This window comes from Brachyistius frenatus, unplaced genomic scaffold (assembly GCF_029030835.1).
Source record: "Brachyistius frenatus isolate BFR_SWC_R1_liver_20210118 unplaced genomic scaffold, ASM2903083v1 Contig_31, whole genome shotgun sequence".
Classification (NCBI taxonomy): domain Eukaryota; kingdom Metazoa; phylum Chordata; class Actinopteri; family Embiotocidae; genus Brachyistius; species Brachyistius frenatus.
The window spans coordinates 750,700-775,011 of NW_027210630.1; the positions used below are offsets into that span (position 1 = coordinate 750,700).

Below are 24,312 nucleotides of genomic sequence, written 5' to 3' on the forward strand. Positions count from 1 at the left end.
TTGTTTACTTTCTTGAATTGATATGTCCACAACTTTGAATGTGCACATATAATTTTAAAAAGATATCATTACATTTAACCAACAAAAAACTCTATAATTATTCCAGTGACCTCCATGTATGACTGTGACTGCAGCAGTCATGCTAACAGACACCTGTTTGTGGTGAGCAGTTCGTGTTGTCTCGTTTCCGGTCCATGAATCATGTCTCTTATCTCCTCGGAGGTGCACCCCGACCTCTGCCTCTGCCTCTGCCTCTGCCAGGTCCAGGCTGAGGCCCACTAGCATTTCCAGGAGGCCTTTCCCTCTGCCCCGGGGCATGGGTCACTGGCCTTCTGGGGTTTGTGGCAGCCAGTGACACCTCTTTTTGCAGCTTGATCCCTTTCCCCGCTGAGCCTGGCTTTGTTTTGGGAGACTTGTTGTTCTTCTCAGTTACGGCATCTGAGAAGAGAGAGGGTGAGGAGAAAAAACGGGGGTGAGGACTGTTGGGTAAAAATCGGCTAACAGCATGTGTGATAAAGGAATATGCGTTTGTGTGTGTGTACCAGGTGGAGGTGGTTCTTCAGCCGGAGGAGGTATTAGAGACTTGTTTGGCATCAGGTCCTCCAAGTCTTTCATCACTTGATTAGTGCTGTCTTTGTTGTTCCTGCGGTTCTTCTCCTCATCTCGAGCCTAAAGTGTAAGCCAGTAAATTAGACAGACATTTGTTGGATTGAATCTAGAACAAAAGACTTTGAGAGGAAAAAAAAAACAAGAACAACGCTCATACTGACCATTTGCATCTTTCTTTTAAGGTCGATGTTTGCTTGTTGGTATCCTTTTGACAATGCGTTGAGGTAGTAGAGGGCCAACCTGTTGGACATGATAAGTATTTTACTGTAAATACAGCCACTGTGCTTTGTGTTTTATGACTTTACTTCCAACAATAACTCTTGATTCTGCTATTTTTAGGATCAATATGTATACATTTTACTACACTAGACCCAAAAAGACTGACTTGGGTGCCCCTGTGTGGTAGTATCAAAAAAGACAAAGTGTGAGACAGCAATGCATATTATTTACCACGCTACTAATATTCCCTGATAAGGTCATTTTTCGACACATTAAATGTGTTATGTGTTATAAATCCACACTTAAAAATATACAAAATGTTAGAAAAGAAACTGAAAACAGTAATTAGCTATATTTAGCATATACAACACTGTATTTCATTTTCCATTTAAATGATACTTACACCATGAGGAGGATAGCAGGCATGATGAGTCCAGGGTTGGTGGCATATGTGAAAATGTTCCCTATGAAAGCTGGTAGATCCTGATCAATCGTCTCCATAACCACGTCATACATCTGCTCCTGACCGCTGATGGAAAACACAGCGGATCAAACACACAATATACTGTTTGTTGTAATTAATCTTGACATAAAGAGCATTAAACAAATCACAGTTTAAGTATACTGTATATGTGCAACCAACTGACAGACTGAAATTGACACTCAATGTCATTAGGCCTCATCACAAGAAATGACAAAATAAAACTAATTCTGGAGTAAAAAATACTACCAGTACATTTGGATAAACTGTGTGTAAATTTTTAATTGTTTCAGGTAAACTGAAAAAATAATCAACTAAAATTCTTTCAACCTGCAGAGCCTGAACTATGATGACAATCCAAACTTTGTCATATTCATGAATATTTCACGTTTATCCAGGGCTGGCTATTGTTTAAAAATTTTGGATACTGCTACCAATATTTTAACTTTGATACCAGTTCCTGAACGTTACTTTTTTTGATGCTCCTCACACGATGTGAGTGGATTTTACAGAGCCAGCTGCACACGTATAGATGCATATCTACATGTAGAGATACCTCCAGTCGTTGCAGGACACACGTCCCAACAAATTTGCGAGAGTGAAATAGAGTGATTTTATGTACCTGGAGGACCGCCTAAGTAGAGCCTGTCTGGTAAACACTATACTGGCTCAATGACGCTGATAACACTGCTACATGAACATTGCAAAACGTACGCATTTCAAAATGAAGTTAGTGTGGCTGTAGCCTAGGTATCGAAGCAATGTGGTCACTGACATATAAGTATCAGAGTAAGGTAGAGTAAGCCCCATGCTTCTCTCATAACATCTTCTACTGTTTCCATCTACTGACCTGAACGGCCCACAGTCGAAGGACGGTGGCAACGTCATGATAGTGTAGACAACAGGAAGCAGGCTAAGAAACAGCACAAGCAGCAGCAGGCCCATGTAGAAGTTGTTCGACCGAGAGGCTTTGAAAACTCGCGCATGAGGAACATTACAGGCCATCACTGCCCAGCACTGGTAGTACATGGAGGTCAGGAGACGCAGCACGTTCAGACCCACCAGACCCGGAGCATAAAATGCTCCCATCCTAAAGAAAACAGATTTAGCCACATTAGCTCAAAAGGACTGTATTATCCACCAACTATGAACTTACAATGTATTTTAGCAGCTTTTTAGTCAAACATTCATCTCATTAGAGAATCCTTGATAATGTCGAACGAAGCAGGAAATAAATTTAATCAGGTAGATGTGGAGAGATTCACCATATCATTCCCTGATTGAAGATCAGCCCCAGCACATTTCCACTGATGTCAAACTCTCCATATGAAGGCTGGAACAAACACAGAAACATGATTAGCATGTTCTCCTGAATTAATCAACAGCAGGTCAACACACTTTGCATTCGCTGCTGTGTGAGTGTGTGTGTGTGTCTCTCTCTGTAATTAAGTTATCATGGCAGTGTCCTGTTTCACTCAATGTTTGGGATCACCTGTCCTGCCAGATGTCATTGTATGGTATCAGGTTGACTTGGATCCAAGACGAACAGTGCCGTACTCACACAGTGTTCAATAATAGTTGAATGACATGGTGGCTATACAATGATATGAACATTCATTATAATGATACAGCCACTTCAAATTCAAATACATCCACATGACTGCAGATACAAGTGGCAAAAATAACAGCTTTAATTATATATATAAGATGGATATATGAGTATAAATGTTTATTTTTTGTTGGAAGGGTAAAAATAAGATAATAATACTTTACTATTTTAGCTAAACCACCTAAACAAACACATGACACTGTGACCCACTGACACACAAGTACTTACAAATCCGGCCTCCAGGTCCCAGCACCAGCAGTAGTTGAGGAAGCGGACGATGACAGCTCGCAGGAAGTCACCAATCAGGATGGTCAAATAGCTCACCTGCACATCTGACACGATTAGCTTCACGAATTCCTGCAAAGCAAAAAAAAACACCAAAAAATAGGGGAAAAGAAGCGAAAGAAATATGATCAAAAAGCTGACATTTGGTCTCTTCTGTTTGATTTATTAGGGGTAAACTATTCTTCTCTGTGCCCACAATCCACAATTGGACAACAATGTATAATACTACTACTAACTATTCCCACGCCATTCTCCCAGCAGGGTCCTCTGATGATGTCGGCTGGGTGCACATCTGGAGGAGGCACATCTGTCGTGTTGAAGTAAGAACTGTAGTTGGCGTAGTACTGATTATAAGCCCATTCAGTGGCATTCTTGATCAACTTCTCGCTCTCCAACTAAAGACCAGAAAATACATGAAAGATTAATCAGGCAAAGAGAGCCTAACTTAGGTTATGTAGAATATTTAACACACAGTTTGCAGCTCGTGTTAAAAGGAATTGTAATAATTTCACGTTCTGGTTGAAAATTGTATGGAAGAATTATACCGCCTTCACTACAGCCGGCAGCCGGTTTACTTAATTCAGCACAAACACTAGAAGCTGGGAAAAAGTGGCCTGGTTTAAATTTGTTATGGACTTTCTGTGGATTAAACGAATGTGATACGACATGCTGTAAGGTTTAGAGGTGCCAGAAGGTGGATTTTGTTGCCTTCATACAGCGAGCTAGCTGTTTTCCCCTGTTACCCTGCTTGGCGCTGAACTCACTAAATAAAGAAACGTCCAACGGCAGGCTGCAAAATCTGCCAGCCGGCACCTCTGGAGGGCACTACTATCTTGCTTTTTTCATCTTTACAGAATCATTGAATTTGTTTCTCATTTTCGGTGAACAACAAAGCTAACTTGCTGTTGACTGTTTTTCATCTAACTAACCGATAGCTAAGTAGATTTAGGCAACGTCTCGGCCTTCTGCAATGCCGTTTCAACATGATAAGTTGAACTGGAGGTTACAGTAATTTAAAAGAAAGTAAAAGATGTAGCTATTTCTTTATATATATGTTAAATTTATAATCTTGCCAATCTCTGTTTTGTTCTCTATGAAAGCACCTCTGGCGATAAGCGGTAATTGCAGCTGTGTTTTTGGACTTCACTTCCCTGAGATCCGAGAGCCAGTTGGCAGTTGAAGAACAAGTTGAACGCTGCCTTCAAATGGAACTTGTGGTTACAAGCTAACGATATAACAAGGTAGCAGGCGGGTAACATAATGCAGGAAATGCAAAGTTACATTGACACAGGAAAAAGATTTAGCCGTTTGGAACATCAACATTTTCCTCAGAACTTGGATTGAATAACTAGGAAAAACTCTATAAGACTAAATTTATAATATATAAGTTTAACATTCAAAGAAAAATGTAATTCTAGCCTCCACCATTTTCCTAAATTTTGGCATGTAACAATTTATGAACTCTGAGCATTTACAAAATTGCAAAGTTGTGAAAACCACAAAATTTCATATGGACTGTTTGCGTGAACACTACGAATGTGTTTGAAGGCAGCAGAAGACTTAGCTCCACCTATCCTCTCTAAGTAGGACAACCACTGCTTGGTAATGAAAAGGAAACTTTACAGACACTGATTTACTCTAAATGAAAAGGTTTGAATAATTAGTTTATCTCTAAAACCGACAGTACAGCATATCAGAATGCAGAGCAAAAGTCCAGCGACTCTCAGTGAAGTCTCTTCCCATGGAAATGTGTCCACTTGCAAAGCTAAAAGTTTGTCCAAATAAATATAAAAACAACTGTACCATACGAGCATTAATAACAGACACATGCAGGTGCATCTGTCATACCTTGGCGGTAACCTCATCAAAGAGAGCGAAGAGGAAGGTGTAAAGGTTTCCCAAGAAGAGGGCAAAGATCCTCCCCAGCTGCCACTTGAGGGCAATACGAGGGTGATAATCTTCCAACTCTGCGATAGTTTCAAACAGAGGAGGACACACCAGACCCAGCAGAGACATCACAAACTCCACCTGATGTCATAGATAAGAAGAATTACAAATCAAATTTTTCACTCTCATTTTCAAACTTTACCAACTTTCTGTCCGCTCCAACATAATCCTCTCAAAACTAATTTACCACGTGTCCATTGTAAACCTGCCTCGTTCTTTTCCAACCAAGAGAGATCGTCATTATTCATCGCAGCGAACTCTTGAGAGCGCTTTACGACGTAGTAGATGAGATATCCACTGCCTCCAAGACAGCACAAGATCAGAAGGTTTGCAAGAAGCCTGAGGAAACGCCGGAGATGGATGTTCTCGTCTTTCTGGTTCTCCTGTTCATCCACGATGGATTCCTGCATGACAGATAAGAACAGTCATAAACAGACTTAAAGAAACACCTAACGTGTTTTCAATTGTATGCTGCACCATGTTGCAGTTTCCACATTTCAAACTTTTAAATCTCACTGCAAACCTTGTGAGGAAAGTGAGAATAAAGAACACCTCCACATTCTTGTATTGCTGTAAACCTTATTCTGAAATCTTTACTCTTCCAACATTTACCCTCTTATAGCAGGATGTCTTTAAATTTCTCGGGTACCAACTACTTCACTGTGAGTTCCTAGAATGCCTTTTAGCTATTAACGATGTTCCCTTTATGATTATCAGGTTTTGGTGCAAAATGGTAAATCTAAAAGAAAACCCTCAGTCTAAAAAAAACATTTTGGCATGCTCCGGAGCTCATCAGCCCAAACATTAGTTCACACACACCTGCTAACCTTGAAGCTGGTTGTAATGGAGGCGTACTTATTGTCTGCAGTCTCAGGGTTTCCGATCAGGTAGTCCCAGCTGGTGAACATCTTCCAGCTGAAGGTGAACTCTCCCTCCTCCGCCCCCTCTCCTCCATCATTTGCGTTACTAGCCATCCTGAAAAAATCAACATATAACCCATTTAACCCAACATCAAGAAAGAAACCTCCCTATCTGCATAATGTGCATCTGATTGTTTATATTTTTGTGTCTTGCCTACGTTCTAATGACAACCATCAGGCTGTATCCGAAAATCCCGACACCCACAAGCAGGTACGACAGAGGGAGTCTGAACTGCAGCAGTCCGATTGTTCGGTCGCTGTTGTAGTAACCATAGAACAGAAAGGAGTACTTGCAGTATCCCTGTTGTTAGAAAGAAATATCCATAATTACAGAGACATATCACAACTACACAAGCTGGGGCACAAGGCAACGTTCCCACTAAACAAAAGTTAGAAAGAGTTAAAATATAAATAACGTTATAAAACAAGACCAAGAGAGGGGTGATCAAAAAGTTCAGAAACTTCTCCTTTAACGCGTGAATGGTACGTATCACCGTGACGAGCATAGAACAGGAGGGAAGCTTTAACCTTTGTGAGTAAGTATTCCAAGTTAAATCGCTGGATCAAAATCAACACCACAATTTGTGTTTTTGTGGCCACTAGTAGGCCTATGTGCTCATTTGCGATTTTCCCTTTGACCCCAAAACTTGAGCAGAGAGCAGACATCAAATTTAGTGTCACATTTTTTGGGAACACAAAGAACTTAAAACACCTCACCTGGCTCAGTGCTTCTTTGCTGTAGGCTGTCTGATGCATCTCAAGAGCTTTCGGTGCCATTTTCTTGAATTTGACACAAAATTTGATGTGCTTTTTGCTCAAGTCCATGGTGAAACTGTAAATGGCCACGTACCAAGGGTCACACAAGTGCTGACGTTGCTCAAACAATGTAACTTGAAATGCTTTTTCTCAAACGTTATTTATTCCCCCCCTACTCTGTGCACTCGAGGTAATGCGCTCTGTTTGTGCGCAACAGGAACAATCTGAAAATGTTATAATCGCCCCGCGTACTTTAGCCATCCATTTAATGGTGGTTGAGATATTCATTCTGGACCGATTATCATCCCTAGAGCCATGCCAGCAGTGTAGATAAAAATGCAAACATTAGTATTAATCACAAAACTTATATATATTGTACAGATTTGTTTTAGCCACCATTATACAATAAATGAAGATCCTCACACCAAAGTCTAAGAGCACTGATAAGTCCATGGCTGAGTCTTGTTCTTCTCGGGGCACAGTTTTCCTGGCAATGGAGCCAGCGGGAAGACCCATGAGAACCTAAACAAAAAGGAGAGAGATGGAGGTGAGAAAGATGAAAATGTACAGACATCAGGTATCAGCTGCTGGCAAGTATTATGCAAAAGGCCGAACCTCAGGCAGCATCACCAGGCCAAACATGAACCCAAACAGGACCAGATTCAGACCATACATCCACCTCAGAAAAATAAAGTAGGATGCCACAGATGATCCAAAGTGACCTATGATCAGGAAAATAGAGAACTTAACAATGTGGAGACGGTTTATTAGAAACATTTAGGTTACAGGCCATTGTGGTACCAACTTTCTACGTCCTTTATCTTCCTCTCCCAGGGTATACAGGCTGTTTTGAAGTTCTCAAAGTCTCGTTTAAACTTAATAAGTTTCTGGTGAGAGGGAGAAAGGTTTACAATAGTTATTTCCACGTATCTTCCACATTATAAATCAGTGAAGTTTGTTTTGTGTAAGTGTCATCAAAATTGCACAATGAGCAGATTACCTTCGCCATCATGACTTTGTATGCATACAGCTTCCTGCCTTTTCCTTTCCCAAGAGCTCCTTCAAACTTTTCAACAAACTCCTGGGCCTCCCTGTTTGACCAATCAGCGAAAACACAAGCGTCCACCAGTTAAATAAAATGTAAGCCAACATCCAGCTTTAAACCAAAACCCGCCTGACCAATGAATGAATTAGTTAGTGTGTACAGGATGTACAAACAACAAGTCTGGGATGATTCACTGATTGATGATACAGTGCATATGTTAAGAGCATCGGCAGGAGAACTTGGCAAGCAGGAGGTCAATCAGCCGCCATAGCATGCATTAAACAGTGTCAAGCTCATGAAAAAGTTAAGGCAGTTCACCTATCATGTTGAGTTTCCACAAATTTGCCTGCACTGATCTGTACATAGAGAAACATACACACAGATCTCTCACACACACACACAAACACACCACACAACTCACAGCCTCGGCCCCGGCAAGGCAGCCGCAACTGTTTACAGTGTTTGAACGCGCTGAACGACGGCCAGTTTCGTGTGTTTTTTAAGATTTATAGGCAGATCTCTGGTCATCGTGTGTCTCTCAGAGGGGAGTTTCCATAACTGAGTAAAACTGTGAATGTGAGTGAACAAATATCTGCCTGTATATATTTATTTCCATGGGTTTTAGGACTTTACAGGCTGATTTCATGTTGAGTGTTTTTATCAAAACAGGAAATACACTCGAGCTGCTTCATAAATTATCTCTGTTTGGAAAAAAATCTACTTTGTGTTTATCCAAAGTAGTTTCTGTCTATAGAGCGCAGCACTGGTAAAGAGAAATATCAAACAGCTAAAGTAGGAATAAACAAGTTTTAATTATGAAGGAGCAACATCACATGCACATGACATGAGTGATGGTAGGCATTAAGGGAAATGCTCATACAAACAAACAAACAAAATGTCAAAATAAAAGATGCATAAAGAACAAAATGCAGCAGCAAAAAACAGAAATTACAGCAGTCACCAGCAAGGCAGAGGATGTGAGTTAAAGTTAGCCACTGGTTTAGTTTTAGTTTTTACTTGAGCAGCACGAGCCTCCTCTTCATACGCCAGGGTTTGTTCCTTAATGTAGCGATCAGTTTCTTCTTTTCCTCTACTTCTTCCTTCAAAGCTGCAATCTCTCCCTCCGACAGTGAATCTTCATCAGACCCGGACGAGGAAGAAGAGCTGCTGAGGGGAAATAGCTGTCACTTGCCGTGATTTTTGAAAAGGCTCAACAGGAGCTTAATCTAAACATCAGGCAGTGCATCAGAAAAGTCAATACTTCAAGATGAACTATTTTACAGGATAGAAAGAAAGTAGCAGCTCAGTGAATTCCAACCCCTAAAAATGTTATTAAAAAACAACTAAGATTTTCTTTTTTTTTATGCTGGGCTTGTTTTTTTTATTTTTTTTATTTATTTATTTAAAATCCCTTCAACCATCAAAAATGACCACCATCAGTTGATGTTTTAAATTTGTCCCATACTTAATGAAAACATTCCCATCAGCCTCAGCTCCACGTTGTGCCTAATGCTAACATCATTATGCTACAACTGCAAAAACATTTTAAAAAATAAATAAATAAATAATAATTAAAAAAAAATTATATAAGCAAACATCTGAATATCTTATTAACATGTTGACATAATAGTAAGCTTTTGAACTAAAACAGCCACCATAATTTCGTTGTGAACTCTAAAGGCTAGGTTATCCTCAAAGGGACCATATTGTGTGACGTGTTGTCCAACCACAGCTGAATACAAGTGTTAAACAGCTGTTCGGCCAAATCTGACGGACACATTTCTCTAGACAAAAAAAAAAGAGCGCGGTGGCTATTCTAAGTAATGTTACATTAACTGTTCAATAATGTTTGCCTGGGTCCAAAAGAACACGAAAACAACGAACAAATACAGATGATGACAAAACGTAGCTTCGAAAGTCTAGTTTTACCCAACCAGAACGACGTAGCCAGCTGCCACTACTAATAGTGAATAGCCTGTTGATGTACATTATCATTAGATAAAACACCTGCAAGTACAGCTGCCGCAGCCATCTACGTAAGTCAACATCTTATTCATTTGAGCTTTAGTATTCTTGTTGTTTGACCTCCCAAAAATATCTAGTGCAATCAGATAATACAACTTGTTTGTCAACTGTTCCTTCTGAACTCAGAAAAAACAGCTCCTGAATGCCACGACTTCCTGTATTTGTTGTAAGTTAAAAGCTCTCTAGTGTTTCACTGAAAATAAAGTAAATTTATTTTGTGAACATCAGCAATATATCCAAACATGAACACTTTTGTGATAAACTAAAGGGAAGCACTTTTTTTAATTTATTTTTTTATCCCCAAGCAGCACTTCCACAACTCTTCACAAACTATTCAAGCAGGTTTTAGAGCTGTGGTGTGGATTTCAATACTTCTCCTAAGTCAGAGCAGTCTTCCTTGTCACTGCATGGTCAGAACTAATTGCCTATTTTTTTTTTTTTTTAAATACAGCCAACACCCCCCCCCCCCCTCCCCAATGAAAGGCAGCAGTAAATAATGGATGAGCAAATGAGATTACATCATCCATCACAGCTGCCAAAAATCTGTATCACTCAAACTTGTTCACTATAATTAAATTTCTGTGTCTTTCGGAAGAAAGGGTGACATATCCTTTCCACATTCAAAGATCGTCCTTCTCACACACACAAAAATAAATCACCTGGTCCAGTAAATTATTAAGTAAATTCTGTACATTTGTGGACAACCGTCCACAACTGGCGCTGCATTAAAAATCGGCTAGATGCCATATATTCAGGGATTTAAGTGTGTATTCTGTGTTGCAGTAATACTGATACAATTGACACTGTCATTTCTTCCAGCTCCCTGAATGTATGGCACGTACAGTAGCTTCACATGACCAGAGTCTGCCAGGAGTCTGCATGAGGTTGCATGAGGTTGCATGGAGAAAGAAGCCAATACAGGTGTGTGGAGCGTGCAGGTAGGTGAGAGACAGCTCTCAGAGAATACTGCACCTGCTCAACTTTCCATTCTTCTTTTTCTTGTCCTTGTCCCCACCTCTGTCCTTAACATTCCCCTTCGTCTCCTTATTCTCTTTATTCTGCTCCTCTTTCACCTTTTTGGACACCGCTCTGCCTCCCTTTTTCCTTTTCCCCCGCTCCTCTTCGCTCTCCTCGTCGCTCTCCTCCTTAGCAGGTTTCTTCCTGGAGGCTTTTGTTCCTTTGCTTTTCACACTCCGTTTGTCTTCTTCTTCTTCTTCATCACTGTCCTGTGGCTTGGCCTTCTTTTTTCGTCCTCTTTTCCTGGGTGCCTCGTCCTCATCCTCCTCATCTTCCTCCTCCTCACTGACTCTTTTGGCTTTACGTTGTGGTTTGGCTCTTCTGTTTTTGCTTCTCCTCCTGGCCTCATCTATGACAAATATATTTACATTTTTAGAGAAAAAGCTGAAACTTTCATCCAGTACAATATAATTTATACTCCCTAAACTCACAAGTACAAAAACTGACAATAAGGAGTTTCAAAAATGCCCTGAACTCATTCAGTTGAGTACAACAGAGGGGATCTACAGAAAAGGTATACATAATCTTAAAGAAAAGCAATAGAAGAAGCAAAAACCAGCTTCATTTTTCCCATCACATGGGCACATTGTGGCATATTATCCAGATCTGCCCACTTTAACTGTTTCTGTAATGAAAAGCAAACACAAATTGCACCAGAAGACTCACCTTCTGACTCACTGTCTGACATGGCATCAACCTCCATCCCAACTGCAATATATGAATGAAAATACCCCATGAAACATAGATTTAAAAACAGATATAACAATGACTTAGTGATCTTTAATCAATATATCAACAAAGGTAAATATGAGTTTTCAGCATAATAGCATAAAAAATTCCTCTCACCATCTTCAACCTTAATTGCGACATTGTTTTTCTTCTTTGGAGGCATTCTCCTGAGCTCCTCGTAGATCGTTGTTTACTCTTTGTCTCCGGTTAGTTCTTCTCTGCTCACTTCAGACTCTGCCTCAGCCCCATCCATGAGTCACACAGTGGAGGCAGCTGGTACACCAGGAAGGTCCAGTGTCAAAAAGCCAGTATACACACACACACACACACACACACACACACACACACACACACACACACACACACACACACAGAGGAACAGGTGTGCCTCTGTTTGGGGTGTTCAAAGACAGGGCTCTTTGACGACCGTCAAAGACACAGTCCATTAGATGACAATCAGTAGCTCAGGGAGAGAACAGAATCCAACAATGGACTTGTCAATCAAAATGTTAATTGATATCATACCGTAGAAACAAGAGAACATATGCATTAAGATGCTCTAATCCTCATGTTTATTCAAAAGGGAGAACATCGAACAACATGTATCATTGTCATATAAAACATGCAACTGCACAAGAAACAGTTTTTACACCAAAAACTGAGCTGTCATTCACTTGCGACCCGGTAAGAAGGCACCAGAGCAAATGCAGAAATAAATGTCAGGCTGCATTAAAGTTGCATGAAAGCTTAAGTAGTCCTGAGTGAAAAAGTGAAACAAGTCACCGTATTTAAATACTGTATGCGGTGACCTGTGGGAGTGCGGTGGAGTGTTACTACTGTCAATCTATAACTTCACTGAAGACAAGTCAGTCAATTTTACAAGCTGTTCATTAAAGGGTTGGTTCTCATGTAGTCAAGTGTACTTTACAAAAAATACTGACAGGCTATTAGTATACAGAAAAGTGATCACTGCAATCATTCCTCCTGATTATAATAGCCAAAAAGTGATGTGGAACAAAGCGTTTTTAGAGAAAAATTATTACAAATTTCAGCTTAAGATAATTTGAAGCAGCAGTGTTTGATTAGTTAAATTAGAATTGACGATTCTGAACTGGTGTTCTGAAGATTTCAGTATTTCAGCCATTGCCATCTTGCTATTTTGGAGCCTGAAGTGACCATATTTGGACGAACTGGGAGGAGCAAGCAGTGGATCTGACTCCATCTGATTGGGAAGCCGAGGACCTACAGCAGAAACATGACTGCACCATAGGCCTGTCAATCAAACAGACACGCCCCCAAACATACAGCTTTTTGGGGCCTAATATCTAAATAATGATGACATTATTTTTATAATGAACTCCAGAAACGTAAGTAAACATGTAAACATTATGACTCTTGGAAAAAATGTATTGACTTTATGTTTTGTGAGAGAAATTGAATGGGAGTCTATGGAGCAAGAGCCTTATTGGAGCCAACCCCAAGCGTAGTTTGGTGGTATTGCAGTTTAAGGCACTTGTCTATGGTTACTATCGTACCACTGGAGCTCAACAAGGAAACTGTCTAGAGAACACAAAGAGGAAACTTAGTACAAAAGGATTGTGACTGTAGAAAATAGTGGCTTGAATTGAATAACACTGATGACTCTTCAGCTAAACATGGGAATTCATTTTTTTATTTATTTTTTTTATTTTAAAAACGGACATTGAAAATAATTTGGACCAATATATTCAGAGTTTGTGATATCACAAAGATTTTTTTATTTTTTTTTAAGTGAACGCTAGGGCTGGACAGTGTAGGCTGAGTTGTCCACATTATGTGCTTCAGCAACTAAGATGTAGCTACTACCTGAGTAGTTATGGTCAAATGTCAGATCTGACCTTTTAAAAATGCAGGAGGAAACGTGAGACGCCGGGCCGCCCTGCAGAAAACACAGAGCATATGGGTGTTACATGAATGCTGGCTTGAAGGGTTGTACCTGAAAGACAAGCTTGTCATGACCTCCTCATCCAGCTCCCCTCCTCCCACTCGCTCCACCCCCTAATTGTCCGCCCCACTTCCTGCAACCATTCAGTACTCTTCTCCATCAGTCTTCATCTCAGTATACTCTATAGGCTTAGAGAAGAGCTAGATGCATTTATTCCTGAGATCCATTAACTAAAAAGGGTCTAACTTTTCACACGTTCACACCGAGGACCAGTGCCAACCTTTACTCTCAAAAGCAAAACTGGACACCGTCCGAGCAGTCAAATCTGGGCTTGAAGTGTCTCACTCCTCCATTCATTGCCTTAGTGAATAAGAAATGCCCATCGCAGTACAGCAGACATTAAGATATCCGGTAATGTGCAACCCGTCATGGCTCAGTTTTCTGCCACAATATACCAGCATGGAGAGAGACTGGGATGGAGCCAAAACACAACTCCAGTAGGAGGGTGAAACAGGGGGCATCGAGGGGCTGGGATTACCTGGAGAAACAGAGTGTGGCGGATTATGACAGAGAGTCCCGTTGACAGCGAAGATGGAGACTTCTCACTTATTATTACCTATCAAAGTCTCCTTAATAATAATGTGATTGACAGTCCTTGGCTTTCGATGAAAGAGCAAAGCATGGGGACTTACTCTTTTCTCTGGATCTCAAATAACTGGAGAATTAATACTTAATGCTTTCTTGCCATGAATTGATCATGAGCACCAATGGAAGTGGATTTGACTGACACGGTGGTTTAATGTCAATGGCATTAGGAGCTTGTTGACTTGTCTTACAGGATTTAGACACGACACGTATTCCTCAATGATAAACCTTTCACTGTTCAGTTTACTCTGGACTGAAGAAAACATTTTTACCACTCAGTATATAGATTTTTATGCAGATTAATTTGAACTAATTACACAACAATGTTACTTTGAGATTTGACTGACAGGTGAGCTTTAATGACAGATTGCTTGGCAGGCCTGCTCGGTGCCCAGTGAGTGCAGAGCACAATCAGCCATTGAGACACTGGATATGGTCAGGCAGTTATCAGATAATACGAGTCTCTGCCACATGATGAGGGTCAAATCTGATTGTTTGGCACAGATTAAAGTATTTTTTTGTGATCCCAAAGAAATAGATGATACAGCTATTGTGTGCTTTCCAGGTTCAGAGCTCACTCAGTGTGTTATATCTATATTTTATAGCAGATTTAAGTAGAGTGTGTAAGTGCAGCCAGAGATTGGTGAAGGATCCATTTAAGCCTGGCTAGCTAGGTTAAATGGCCTCCATGTCTAATGAATTGTTCAATACTTTGACCAAGGTCTAGGAACAGCTGTGCTTAGAGCATAAGACGCTAAAGCTAAGGCAGGGCTCCTGCTCCTGAATTACAGCTCTCAGTGTCCGCTTCTCCATTTGTTGCACCTCTTAATGCTGTAAAAGTGTTAGACATTTTAGCTAAAGCCCTGACTCTGTCTGGAAAGCATTTTAAAATTTTTGAAACCTTTAATCTATTTGTGAAAATGACAAAAAGGGTTATTTCATTGTTGTTATTTTTTTCTTTCAAGACCACATTAGACCTGGTCCAAGTCTCAAACCACTATACTTAGAAAGGTCAAACCCAGACTAGATTATGATGGAGAGGCTGGAGATTCAGTAAAACCCTGTTTCTGAATTGTGAAACGTTTATTCTATTTGTGAAAATGAAAAAAGGACATTTCACTGTTTTTTTTTTTACTTCTACACTAAACTCGAGCTGGTTCACATTTAAAACTGATATACTTCGACAGGTCAAACCCAGACTAGATGATGATAGAGAGGTTCAGTAAAACACAGTTTGTGATTTGTGAAACCTTTGATTTGTGAAAATTCAGCAAAGGGACATTTCACTGCTTTATTTTTTTTTTTTTTTTAAATCCTGTATTTGTCATCTCGCTTTAAAAGTCCAAGGAGAGCATGGTGTGTGTTCGTGGTTTGGACCCCTTTGGATTGATCTCTCAGAAAAAGAAACATCTGCATATTCTCCTCCAAATTAATCCCAGTTTGTGATGTACAGTACATCTAAACAGAAGTTAAGTTCTTAAGTTTTAAGTCTGTTTTCATCTTCTCAGTGTCTGTGCAGGCTCGGCACTCTGTACATCCTGGGCTCACTTTGCCGAGGGAAACCGGGCAGGTACCCAGGACCCCCGCTGTTGCCATGGTGGTAGGTCCTGTGGTCTGGGGCTCTGGCAGCTGGCACTTGGCGTTCTCGGTCTCCAACAAGGGGAGAAGGAGGAGGGCTGCGTCCATTCTTACCATCATGCTGCCTCTCACGACTACCACAGTTTTCTTCATCATCTGCTGCAGGAAAAGGTAGAAATACGATAAATCACTGAATCACTAAACTCATGTAACAGTAGCACCTAAAGCCTTTTACCCAGCAAGCTAACAATTACATTTTATTCATGTAGTACCAAATCACAACACAAATTATCTCAAGGCTCTTAACATTATAAAGTCTTTACAAAAGCACCTCACAACAGGAATCCAAAAATTCAACAATGCAGAGTTGACCAATAGCTGAAAGGAATATCCCTCATACATTTTTTTTAATTAAAAATCTCACCTTCTTCTTCTAGAAGAAGCGTTGATGAAGCGTTGTTGTTCTTTTGTTGCTCTGCAGACTGTGATGCTGATTTTCTGGCCTCCTCTAGATCCATCTGTGCTTTCAATGCAGCTTGCTTGTTCTTCTTCTTGTTTTCCTCATTTTGCTTAAAAAGGGACACACATCTTATTATTTGGTTCACTCAGAGCACAACATTTAGAGATATCCTACTCTGCTGTTGACAAGCAACACAGTGATAAGTTAATTATCGAACCCAGCAGTATTTGAACAGAGAAAAACTGTTACTGCGCTGCTCTCTGCTGGATTGACGATACTAACACAACTACTGTGGCAACAGACATGCACCACAGTGGCCTCAGGTGTACTATTCATGCATCTGCACACTGTTCGGAAGCATTACATTGAATTTATTAAGAAATTCTTACTTTTACTGGCCTAAAATTAGATTTACTCACCATATTTACAATATTAGAGGTTAACATTGAGACAAAGTGCGTGCCACAAGATTGCTAAACAAAATTATCTCAACTTTCCAAACTCACCACTCGACTATGGGATTCATTCATGTGAAATTTCCAAGTGCAAACTTTATTTACTTGATTATGTAAGTGCTAGATGAGAGGTTACCGTTTGTAGTTTTCTCTTGAGGTCCACATTCGCTTCTCGGTAGCTTTTGGATGTGGATTGCAAATAATAGATGGCCAATCTGAAAGATCAAATAACGCATGATTAGTGTTAAAGAACCTAAACCTTTACCACTAAAAGGAAATGATGACAACATACCCATGCAAAATGTATTACACATTCACATATTCTGCTATTCCACTATTGACTCACACCATAAGCAATATGAAGGGTAGCACCAGCCCCGGGTTAGAAGCATAGCTGAACACTTTACTAAACCAGGCAGGAAAGTCAGACTCCAGCGTCTCCTGGATCACATCAAACATTCGGTTCTTGCCACTGTGGAGAAAAGGTAATTGTGAGAGACACCAAAGAAGTCATATTTTGAAAGCCAGATACCATGAACTAGCATCATTACCTGAAGGGGCCACAGTCGAAGGAAGGGGGGATGGTGACGATGGTGTAGATGGCAGGCAGAGTGGACAGAAAGAGGATGACCAGCAACATGGCCATGTAGAAGTTGTTGGAGCCAGAGGCCTTGAAGACCCTTTCCTGCGGCACATTACAGCACATCACGGCCCAGCACTGCAGGTACATGGACACGTGGAGCCGGAGGACGTTCAGGGCAGGCAGGCAGGGGGCGTAGAAAGCACCCATCCTGGAGGAAACGGTTACACCAAACTCCTCCATTTCATTCAGCAATATCAAACACCTTTTTTATTTTATCAGTATGAATGGTTGAAAATAAAACACAAAAATTAAAAGTGACTTTCTGGACCCGCTGATTAAAATACAACCAACATTGTTTTCTTACCATATCATTCCTTGATTGAAGATCAGGCTCAGAACGTTCCCACTGACATCAAACTCGGAGTAGGACGGCTTTTACAAACGATACAACAAAGACAAGAGTAACTCTGCTGTGTCCATTTTTTTTTTTCCATGATCACCATTTAAATTCACCTCCAGAAAGGTGCATATTTTTTAATGTACAGTCAGAATTCAGTTATGGAGAAGGTGACTCACAAATCCGTTTTCGAGGTCCCAACACCAGCAGTAGTTGAGAAAACGTACAAGCACGGCTCTCAGGAAATCACCAATCAGTAGCGTGATGTAGGTTGTCATGGTATCAGATATGATCAACCGAACAAACTCCTTCAAAGAAAGAAGCGATCATAAATAATATATACAGTATTTTATATTATTGTCTTCACATTGCTATAAATATAAATTATATTACTATGATCAGAAAGCATGATAAAGGTCAAACTGTCAAGATGAATTTTAAAATAATCAGTGATATAGTTGAATCAGCTTCCTTTCATTCATAGGTATATTTCTTTGTGTCCCATATATTTATTTGATACTGGTCAGTTTTGGTATCTACAGCTTCATGCTGTAACAACAATTGCGTCACAGTTACATAATAGTTTAGACACACACATGCACACTAACCTGCCCCACCATGGTCTCCCAGCAGGGCCCTCGGGGAACATCGGCAGGGTGGCTAATGATGGGTGGAGCAGTGCTGTTTTTCAATACTGTGCCATTGTAAAGACTGGCTTCCCACATGCTTATATTAAACTTTACTATCTTTTCCTCTTCCCTCTGGGAAACACACAGCTTAGATTAATTATATTGTGACATTACACTCTCATACAGCTACACTCATGGGTTCTCACTTTAAGGTTGATCTCATCCATGAGTGCGATGATGAAGGTGTAGAGGTTTCCCAAGAAGAGGGCAAAGATGCGACCCAGCTGCCACTGCAGGGCGACACGAGGGTGGTAGTTCTCCAGGGTGCTGATGATGTCGAACAGCATGGGGCAGAACATCCCCAGTAATGACATGACCATGTTCACCTGAGAAATACATGAAAACCTGTGTAAGAGAATTTTTGTCTTACCCAATATATAATGATATATCTGGCAGCAAGATTATTTCTGCCTCCCCTAGATCACCCTGTGTTGTGTGCATGCAACAAACAGTAAACTAAACGTAGCTTTCGCTGTCATCTACTGAAAAAAAGAAAATGTATTGCTACTAAACAACTGGTGGTTGTCACCTTACACAGTCTGTAAATTCAGACAAAATATTCACCAGATGTCATGCTACAAAATTTAAGTAGTTTGTTATTAAAATTGGAAAAATTAGCCCGATTGAGGGTTTTCGTTCGCAATATTTCATTGTTTGATAGAAAAAGTGATAGAAAATGTAAAACATGGATTATACTCAGAACAGTTGGGATGCATAAAACTTTAGTACTCTCTTCCACAAAGTAATGCTTAAAGGAAACTGAGGAGATGCTAACAGCTTGAAAAAAATTATACAAATCATGATAAAACAGCTTGAGATGCAATACATGTCGTATACAGTTAATATGTAGAATAGACTTGAAGTACAGCTATCGGGTGCTAAAATTAGTCACGCTAATATTTTATTAGGTTAGGTTAGGTTATTAAGTACTGTTATACTTTGATTAACAAGAAAATAGTATTTGTTTCTATGTTGTTTGAAGTTTTTGCAGAAAACTGATTTGTTTGTTCCCCAGTTTTCACGATGTTCCATGTTACTTTAGCAAAATATTTTTGAATATGGACATCAGTACAAAGCATGGAGTCTTTTATGATCAGAGTAGTCACAGTCTTGTTACTGTAATAATTTATTAGGTTATTTGTTTTTTACTATTATCTTTGTTTGGTTCCATTTTCTGTCTTCCTTTCTCTCATTTCTACCTCATTCCTTTCCCACCAGGTGTGCTGCTCCAGTCCATCCAGAGCAAACTTCTGGGAGCGACGCACTACAAAGTAGATGAGGTATCCACTTCCTGCTAAGCAGCACAAAACCAGGAAGTTGGCCAGCACCCGCAGGAAACGAGTCAGGTGGATGTTGTCATCCTTGCAGCTCTCTTGCTCCTCTAAAATTGCCTCCTGTGTTGGTAGAAGAAGGGATGTACTGTCGGTAAGTGTAATATAGTGTATCACATCAGTTAGTATATTGGACAGCCAACAGTCAGCTGCATTGACCTTGAAGCTGGTGGTGATGGAGGCAAACTTATTATCTGCAGTTTCAGGGTTCCCTATCAGGTAGTCCCAGCTTGTGAACATTTTCCAGCTGAAATTGAAGCTGTTATCATCACCAACCCCCGACTCATTTGCATTACGGGCCATCCTATGAACAGAAATTATTACACATACAGTATAACAATGTGCATTAAAACGCTTCATTAAGTGTATATAGGCATTATAGACTTACGTTCTTATGACCACCATATAGCTGTAGGCCACTGTACCCACACCAACCAGGAAGTACGACAGAGGCATACGGAACTTGAGCCAGCCAACGGCACGCTGGTTGTTGTAATAACCATAGAAGAGGACTGAATACTGGGCATAACCCTGTGGATACTAGCTTTAGTTGGAGTAACTTTTTTAGAAATCTGGGATACAAAATCTTTATTTATAAAGTGGCTCAAAGAAATAGGTAACCAAGATAAAATAACATGCTATTTAAAGTGGATGAGGTGAGCATGATGTTGCATGCATGTAGTCAGCTGACCCCAAAGTCCCACAGGACAGCAAAGTCCATGGCACTGGCCTCTTCAGCCCGGGGGACGGTCTTTCTTGGGATGCTGCCGTAGGGCCGCCCCATTAATGCCTGTTAGCAATAATCAGGGAAGTGAGGAGGAAAACAAAGCATGTAAACAACAAAATAAACTGAGAAATATGAGGCAGCGTACCTCTGGTACCATAACCAGGCCAAAGGTCAGACCAAACAAGATCATGTTGATGCCATACATCCACCTCAGGAAGATAAAGTATGAAGCAACTGAGGAGCCAAAATGACCTGAAGGGCAGAGTGAATAAATATGAGGATGATCATTATGCAGGTAAACTAAATGTGAGGTCTGAACAAAACCATATGTACAGGACATATATTATATAACTGCACAGCATTTGCCTGCATATTATACTCTTTTAGTCTTAGAAAACACATAGTTGTGAAAACTAGACGTGAAACTAGAAACACTGAAGAAACACTTACTTTCAATCTCCTTTATTTTCATCTCCCATGGAATGCAGGCGGTTTTGAAGTTTTCAAAGTCTCGTTGGAACTTCATCCATTTCTAAAAACACGTACTTAAAAGATGAATCTTATTTTTATTTGTTATTTAAATAATCATAGAAATAAATGAAAGTCCGTGATTCCTTACCTTGGTCATCATGACCTTGTATGCATAGAACTTCCTGCCTTTCCCTTTCCCCAAAGCTCCCTCATATTTCTCCACAAACTCCTGAGACTCCCTGTAAGAAAGCAGATATTTGATTAAAGTATTGACCGGTGACACCTTGACTTACAGCTGAAAACTGAGGGGAATCTGATCCTTTGTTGTACCGTAAAGTAACAAGTTTCTTCTTCATTGGCCAGGGTTTTCCCCTCAGACTTTGCATCAGTTTCTTCCTCTCATCCACAGCCTCCTTCAGCTCCTCCAGCTCCTCTGGTGACAGGCATTCAGGCCTCAGCTCTTCCTCCTCATTTTCCTCTTCTGCATTGTCATCTTCTTCGCTCGTCTCCTGCTCAGAACTGTGGCATTAAAAAGTCTTGTGTTTAATGTCTTAGTACCTTTCCTCTGTGTGTGATGTGATAGTTTTTCTCAGCAGCAAACAACAGATGAATGTGAAATTGTAAGATCAACCTTTACCTTGTTTCTACAACCTTTTTGTGCTTTTTCTTCTTCACTTCCTGTGCTTCCTGCTTTACCGCAAGTTTACCTCCAACCTCTTTCTTATCCTCTTTTTTGGCACTAACATGTTTCTTTTTTCTCTTTTCATTTCTTTCCTCAGCCACTCCCTCTTCTTCCTCCTCCTCAGTTTTTTTGGCTTTTTCATTTTTAATGTTCTTCCTTCTTTTTGCTGGCTTGCCGCTTGTTATTTGGGCCTTCTCCTCTTCATCGTCCCTCTTTCTTCCTTTTACTTCTTGGTCATTCTTTGCTCTTCTTCTCCTGCCCTTTTCTCTTCTCTCAGGTGTGGTCTGTAAGTCCTCTTCCTTTTCTCCCGCTCTAGATGCTCCTTTCCTCCTCCCATTTCTCCTCTTCTTTTTCTCTCTGTCACCATCTCTTCTTTTCTCTTTTCGTCTTTCCCTCTCATGTTGAACAGGGAGAACTTCATCCTCGTCACCTGCAGTAAAAACAAAGATGCTGTTTGTATTGAGTTTCACTCTAAGCATGCGTCAGTGACTTAGGTGATGTGACTTTATTTCATTGCAGTGCTATCAACCTTTTTTTTTTTTTTTTGTCTTTTCTCTGTTACTGATATATTTTAGTTGTGGTAATCCTGTGGAACGTCTGTGAGAACTGAGGTAATAGCCGGCCAAAAACAAACACGACATACATAAAATTTTTAATAAAAGTCAATAAGAATTATCAGCTTAATTAGGGAAATTCTCCATGCTCACCTTACCTGTAGAAATGACCGGAAGAATTGGAACCTTTAGGGATTCATGTAAGAACACAAGAGCCCACTCACCTGCAAAATCGAGTCCAAGGTCAACTGTGGATGAGACATAATTTCACTAATAATAAAAAGTTTGAGAATATGGAGTATTGCATTGTTTACATCGTTACAAGTTCTACCTCGGTTCATTTTCACCTAATTATAATAACTTTCTTTCTGTCAACATCAGGGGGGAGACAGTATCTTCATCTTTTGCTTGACTTTCAAATTTGATCAGTTTAAGTGTTATAAAACGATGCCCTTAATAGGATAAGTTGGACATTTAGTCGACTCATTTTAAGTTAAAAGGCTGTACATAAAGGTGTTCCCTCCACAGTTTAAATTGACCTGGCTTAAAATTGACAAATTTGTGTTATTACACTGATTATGCTAAATCATTAAGAAAGAATGTAACGAGATTTCACAGAGAAGTCTCAAGATGACTTAGGGCACCTTTGTCAAAGTAAAAGACTGTCTTGGTTTCCAATCACAGCTTAATTTTTTCCTTTGATAGCTGAATTTTGATCATCTTATAGTCCTTGTAAAGAAATATAATATAGCATTTTTCATATGAGTACTTTAAAATATGATCCTTACTGTAATTAATTTGTCTCTTCTTTTATTACATTATTGTTGTTTTTCTACAACATAACCAACGCCTTCCTCTGACGACATCAGCTTTACAAATCTAGTCCATTTTTTGTCATCTTCTATACCGTACTGACCTTAGTCTAACCTTATTGTGTACCTGGCGCTATTATACTGTAGTAAAGGGGGATAAAAAGGAAAACAAAGAGGACCACTGACAGACTGAATAGATATTTATGTAGTGGGTCTTTTGATGTGTGTCCTTAGTGTAACCGGACACGGGTCATTACGAGAGGGTGCAGCAGAGGGACACAAAAGAGACAAACAATGGCCTAGTGAAGGGAGACGGGGTGGCTAAGCCCACGAGGATGGGGGAGACAGCCGAGGGCCGGGGGCCAGCTCCCAAATATGCAGCGGAGCGAGCAGAAGGCAAGAATATGGTCAGTAAATATAGTGGACAATGGTTGGCATTTTATGGGTCTTTATATTACTGAACATAACAAATGTGCATCTTTTGTCCAAAAATAGGTTCAAGTCAATTATTACAACAATATTACAGGTGACAAAAGGTCTTGTTTTATTTAGATAAGCATTATTTAATATTTTTCCTACAGAACATGTTGGCATGAACAAGAATTTGAAGATATAAACAGCAGATTAAGTGAATCTATCAAACTTTTATCTCCACAGGACATAAAGAATTAATGGACTCTTTTAACAAGACTCCTCAATCGTATAGTGTGAAAAGAAAAAAATATAATTTAGTCACAGAAATATGAATATGGCCATCTTCTTACTGTCATTCTCGGAGGTGATCAGACTGTCTCGAGGCATCTTCCTCTCATGGTCCTGTATCTCCTCGAATAGTTGCCTCGCCGTCCAGAGGTGATGCGAGTTGTAAATGAAGGAAGCTGCAGGATTTCAGTGGTCTCTCTGCTTCTGCATCTCGAGTGAGGTTGCAACTTATCCGTGTGTGTGTGTGTGTGTGTGTGTGTGTGTGTGTGTGTGTGTGTGTGTGTGTGTGTGTGTGTGTGTGTGTGTGTGTGTGTGTGTGTGTGTGTGTGTGTGTGTGTGTGTGTGTGTGTGTGTGTGTGTGTGTGTGTGCGTGCGTGCGTGCGCGCGCGCGCGCGCATGCTGAGGGGATGTTACATGATGAGTAACTCGAATGAGAAGTTCACTTTTTCCTCGCCACCCATCGATCCGAAACAGGGACAATGATGACATGGAAACCCTAGAGCCACACAATTTCACTGGCAATCAATTATTCAAAACGGTTATTACTCCCTTTATGTGGCTGTGTGTGAATGTTTATGAGTGTGAGTGTACCGCCAAGTGCACGGGCAGGACAAAAACACGAGGGTTATGAGAGCAGCAGGTCAAAGGGAGGGTCAGGAA

The 24,312-nt window shown here is 40.2% G+C and overlaps 2 protein-coding genes across 3 annotated transcripts; both read right to left on the reverse strand.

The window, feature by feature from the left end:
- Window positions 1-128: 128 nt before the first annotated feature.
- On the reverse strand, window positions 129-11,813 carry tmc2b (transmembrane channel-like 2b). 2 transcript variants are annotated; one of them, XM_069699653.1, is made up of 20 exons: window positions 11,760-11,813; window positions 11,580-11,621; window positions 10,869-11,262; window positions 8,889-9,038; window positions 7,827-7,917; window positions 7,632-7,713; window positions 7,442-7,548; window positions 7,250-7,348; window positions 6,229-6,371; window positions 5,978-6,125; window positions 5,360-5,554; window positions 5,052-5,231; window positions 3,440-3,598; window positions 3,147-3,275; window positions 2,575-2,642; window positions 2,160-2,399; window positions 1,232-1,357; window positions 771-849; window positions 543-669; window positions 129-438 (listed from the first exon to the last, which is right to left on the reverse strand). In XM_069699653.1, exons 1-20 carry the CDS (start codon window positions 11,803-11,805, stop codon window positions 209-211), a joined length of 2,835 nt encoding a protein of 944 aa, XP_069555754.1. In that variant the 5' UTR covers window positions 11,806-11,813; the 3' UTR covers window positions 129-208. The 2 variants fall into 2 exon arrangements, with proteins under 2 accessions (XP_069555754.1, XP_069555755.1); XM_069699654.1 differs by having other exon boundaries at window positions 11,568-11,621.
- A 1,531-nt stretch (window positions 11,814-13,344) lies between these two features.
- tmc1 (transmembrane channel-like 1) lies at window positions 13,345-23,889 on the reverse strand. The gene is made up of 21 exons (XM_069699734.1): window positions 23,715-23,889; window positions 22,363-22,386; window positions 21,540-22,014; window positions 21,233-21,421; window positions 21,051-21,141; window positions 20,882-20,963; window positions 20,577-20,683; window positions 20,396-20,494; window positions 20,093-20,235; window positions 19,864-20,008; window positions 19,573-19,767; window positions 18,520-18,699; window positions 18,293-18,445; window positions 17,864-17,992; window positions 17,652-17,719; window positions 17,256-17,495; window positions 17,051-17,176; window positions 16,841-16,919; window positions 16,214-16,358; window positions 15,760-15,948; window positions 13,345-13,560 (listed from the first exon to the last, which is right to left on the reverse strand). The coding sequence occupies exons 1-21, from the start codon at window positions 23,749-23,751 to the stop codon at window positions 13,523-13,525; spliced, it is 2,934 nt and encodes a 977-aa protein (XP_069555835.1). The 5' UTR covers window positions 23,752-23,889; the 3' UTR covers window positions 13,345-13,522.
- Window positions 23,890-24,312: the final 423 nt, after the last annotated feature.

Excerpts from the sequence above, each read along its gene's own strand:
- tmc1 (XM_069699734.1), bottom strand. The coding sequence starts at position 23,751 with ATGCCTCGAGACAGTCTGATCACCTCCGAGAATGACA. Across the intron at positions 20,684-20,881 it reads GAAAATAAAGGAGATTGAAA|GTCATTTTGGCTCCTCAGTT; the intron begins GTAAGTGTTTCT and ends TCTGCCCTTCAG. Across the intron at positions 13,561-15,759 it reads GCCCGGTTTCCCTCGGCAAA|GGCGGCCCGGCGTCTCACGT; the intron begins GTGAGCCCAGGA and ends TGTTTTCTGCAG.
- tmc2b (XM_069699654.1), bottom strand. The coding sequence starts at position 11,805 with ATGCCTCCAAAGAAGAAAAACAATGTCGCAATTAAGGTTGAAGATG. Across the intron at positions 850-1,231 it reads CCTGCTATCCTCCTCATGGT|GTTGGCCCTCTACTACCTCA; the intron begins GTAAGTATCATT and ends CATGTCCAACAG. Across the intron at positions 670-770 it reads TTAAAAGAAAGATGCAAATG|GCTCGAGATGAGGAGAAGAA; the intron begins GTCAGTATGAGC and ends CTTACACTTTAG.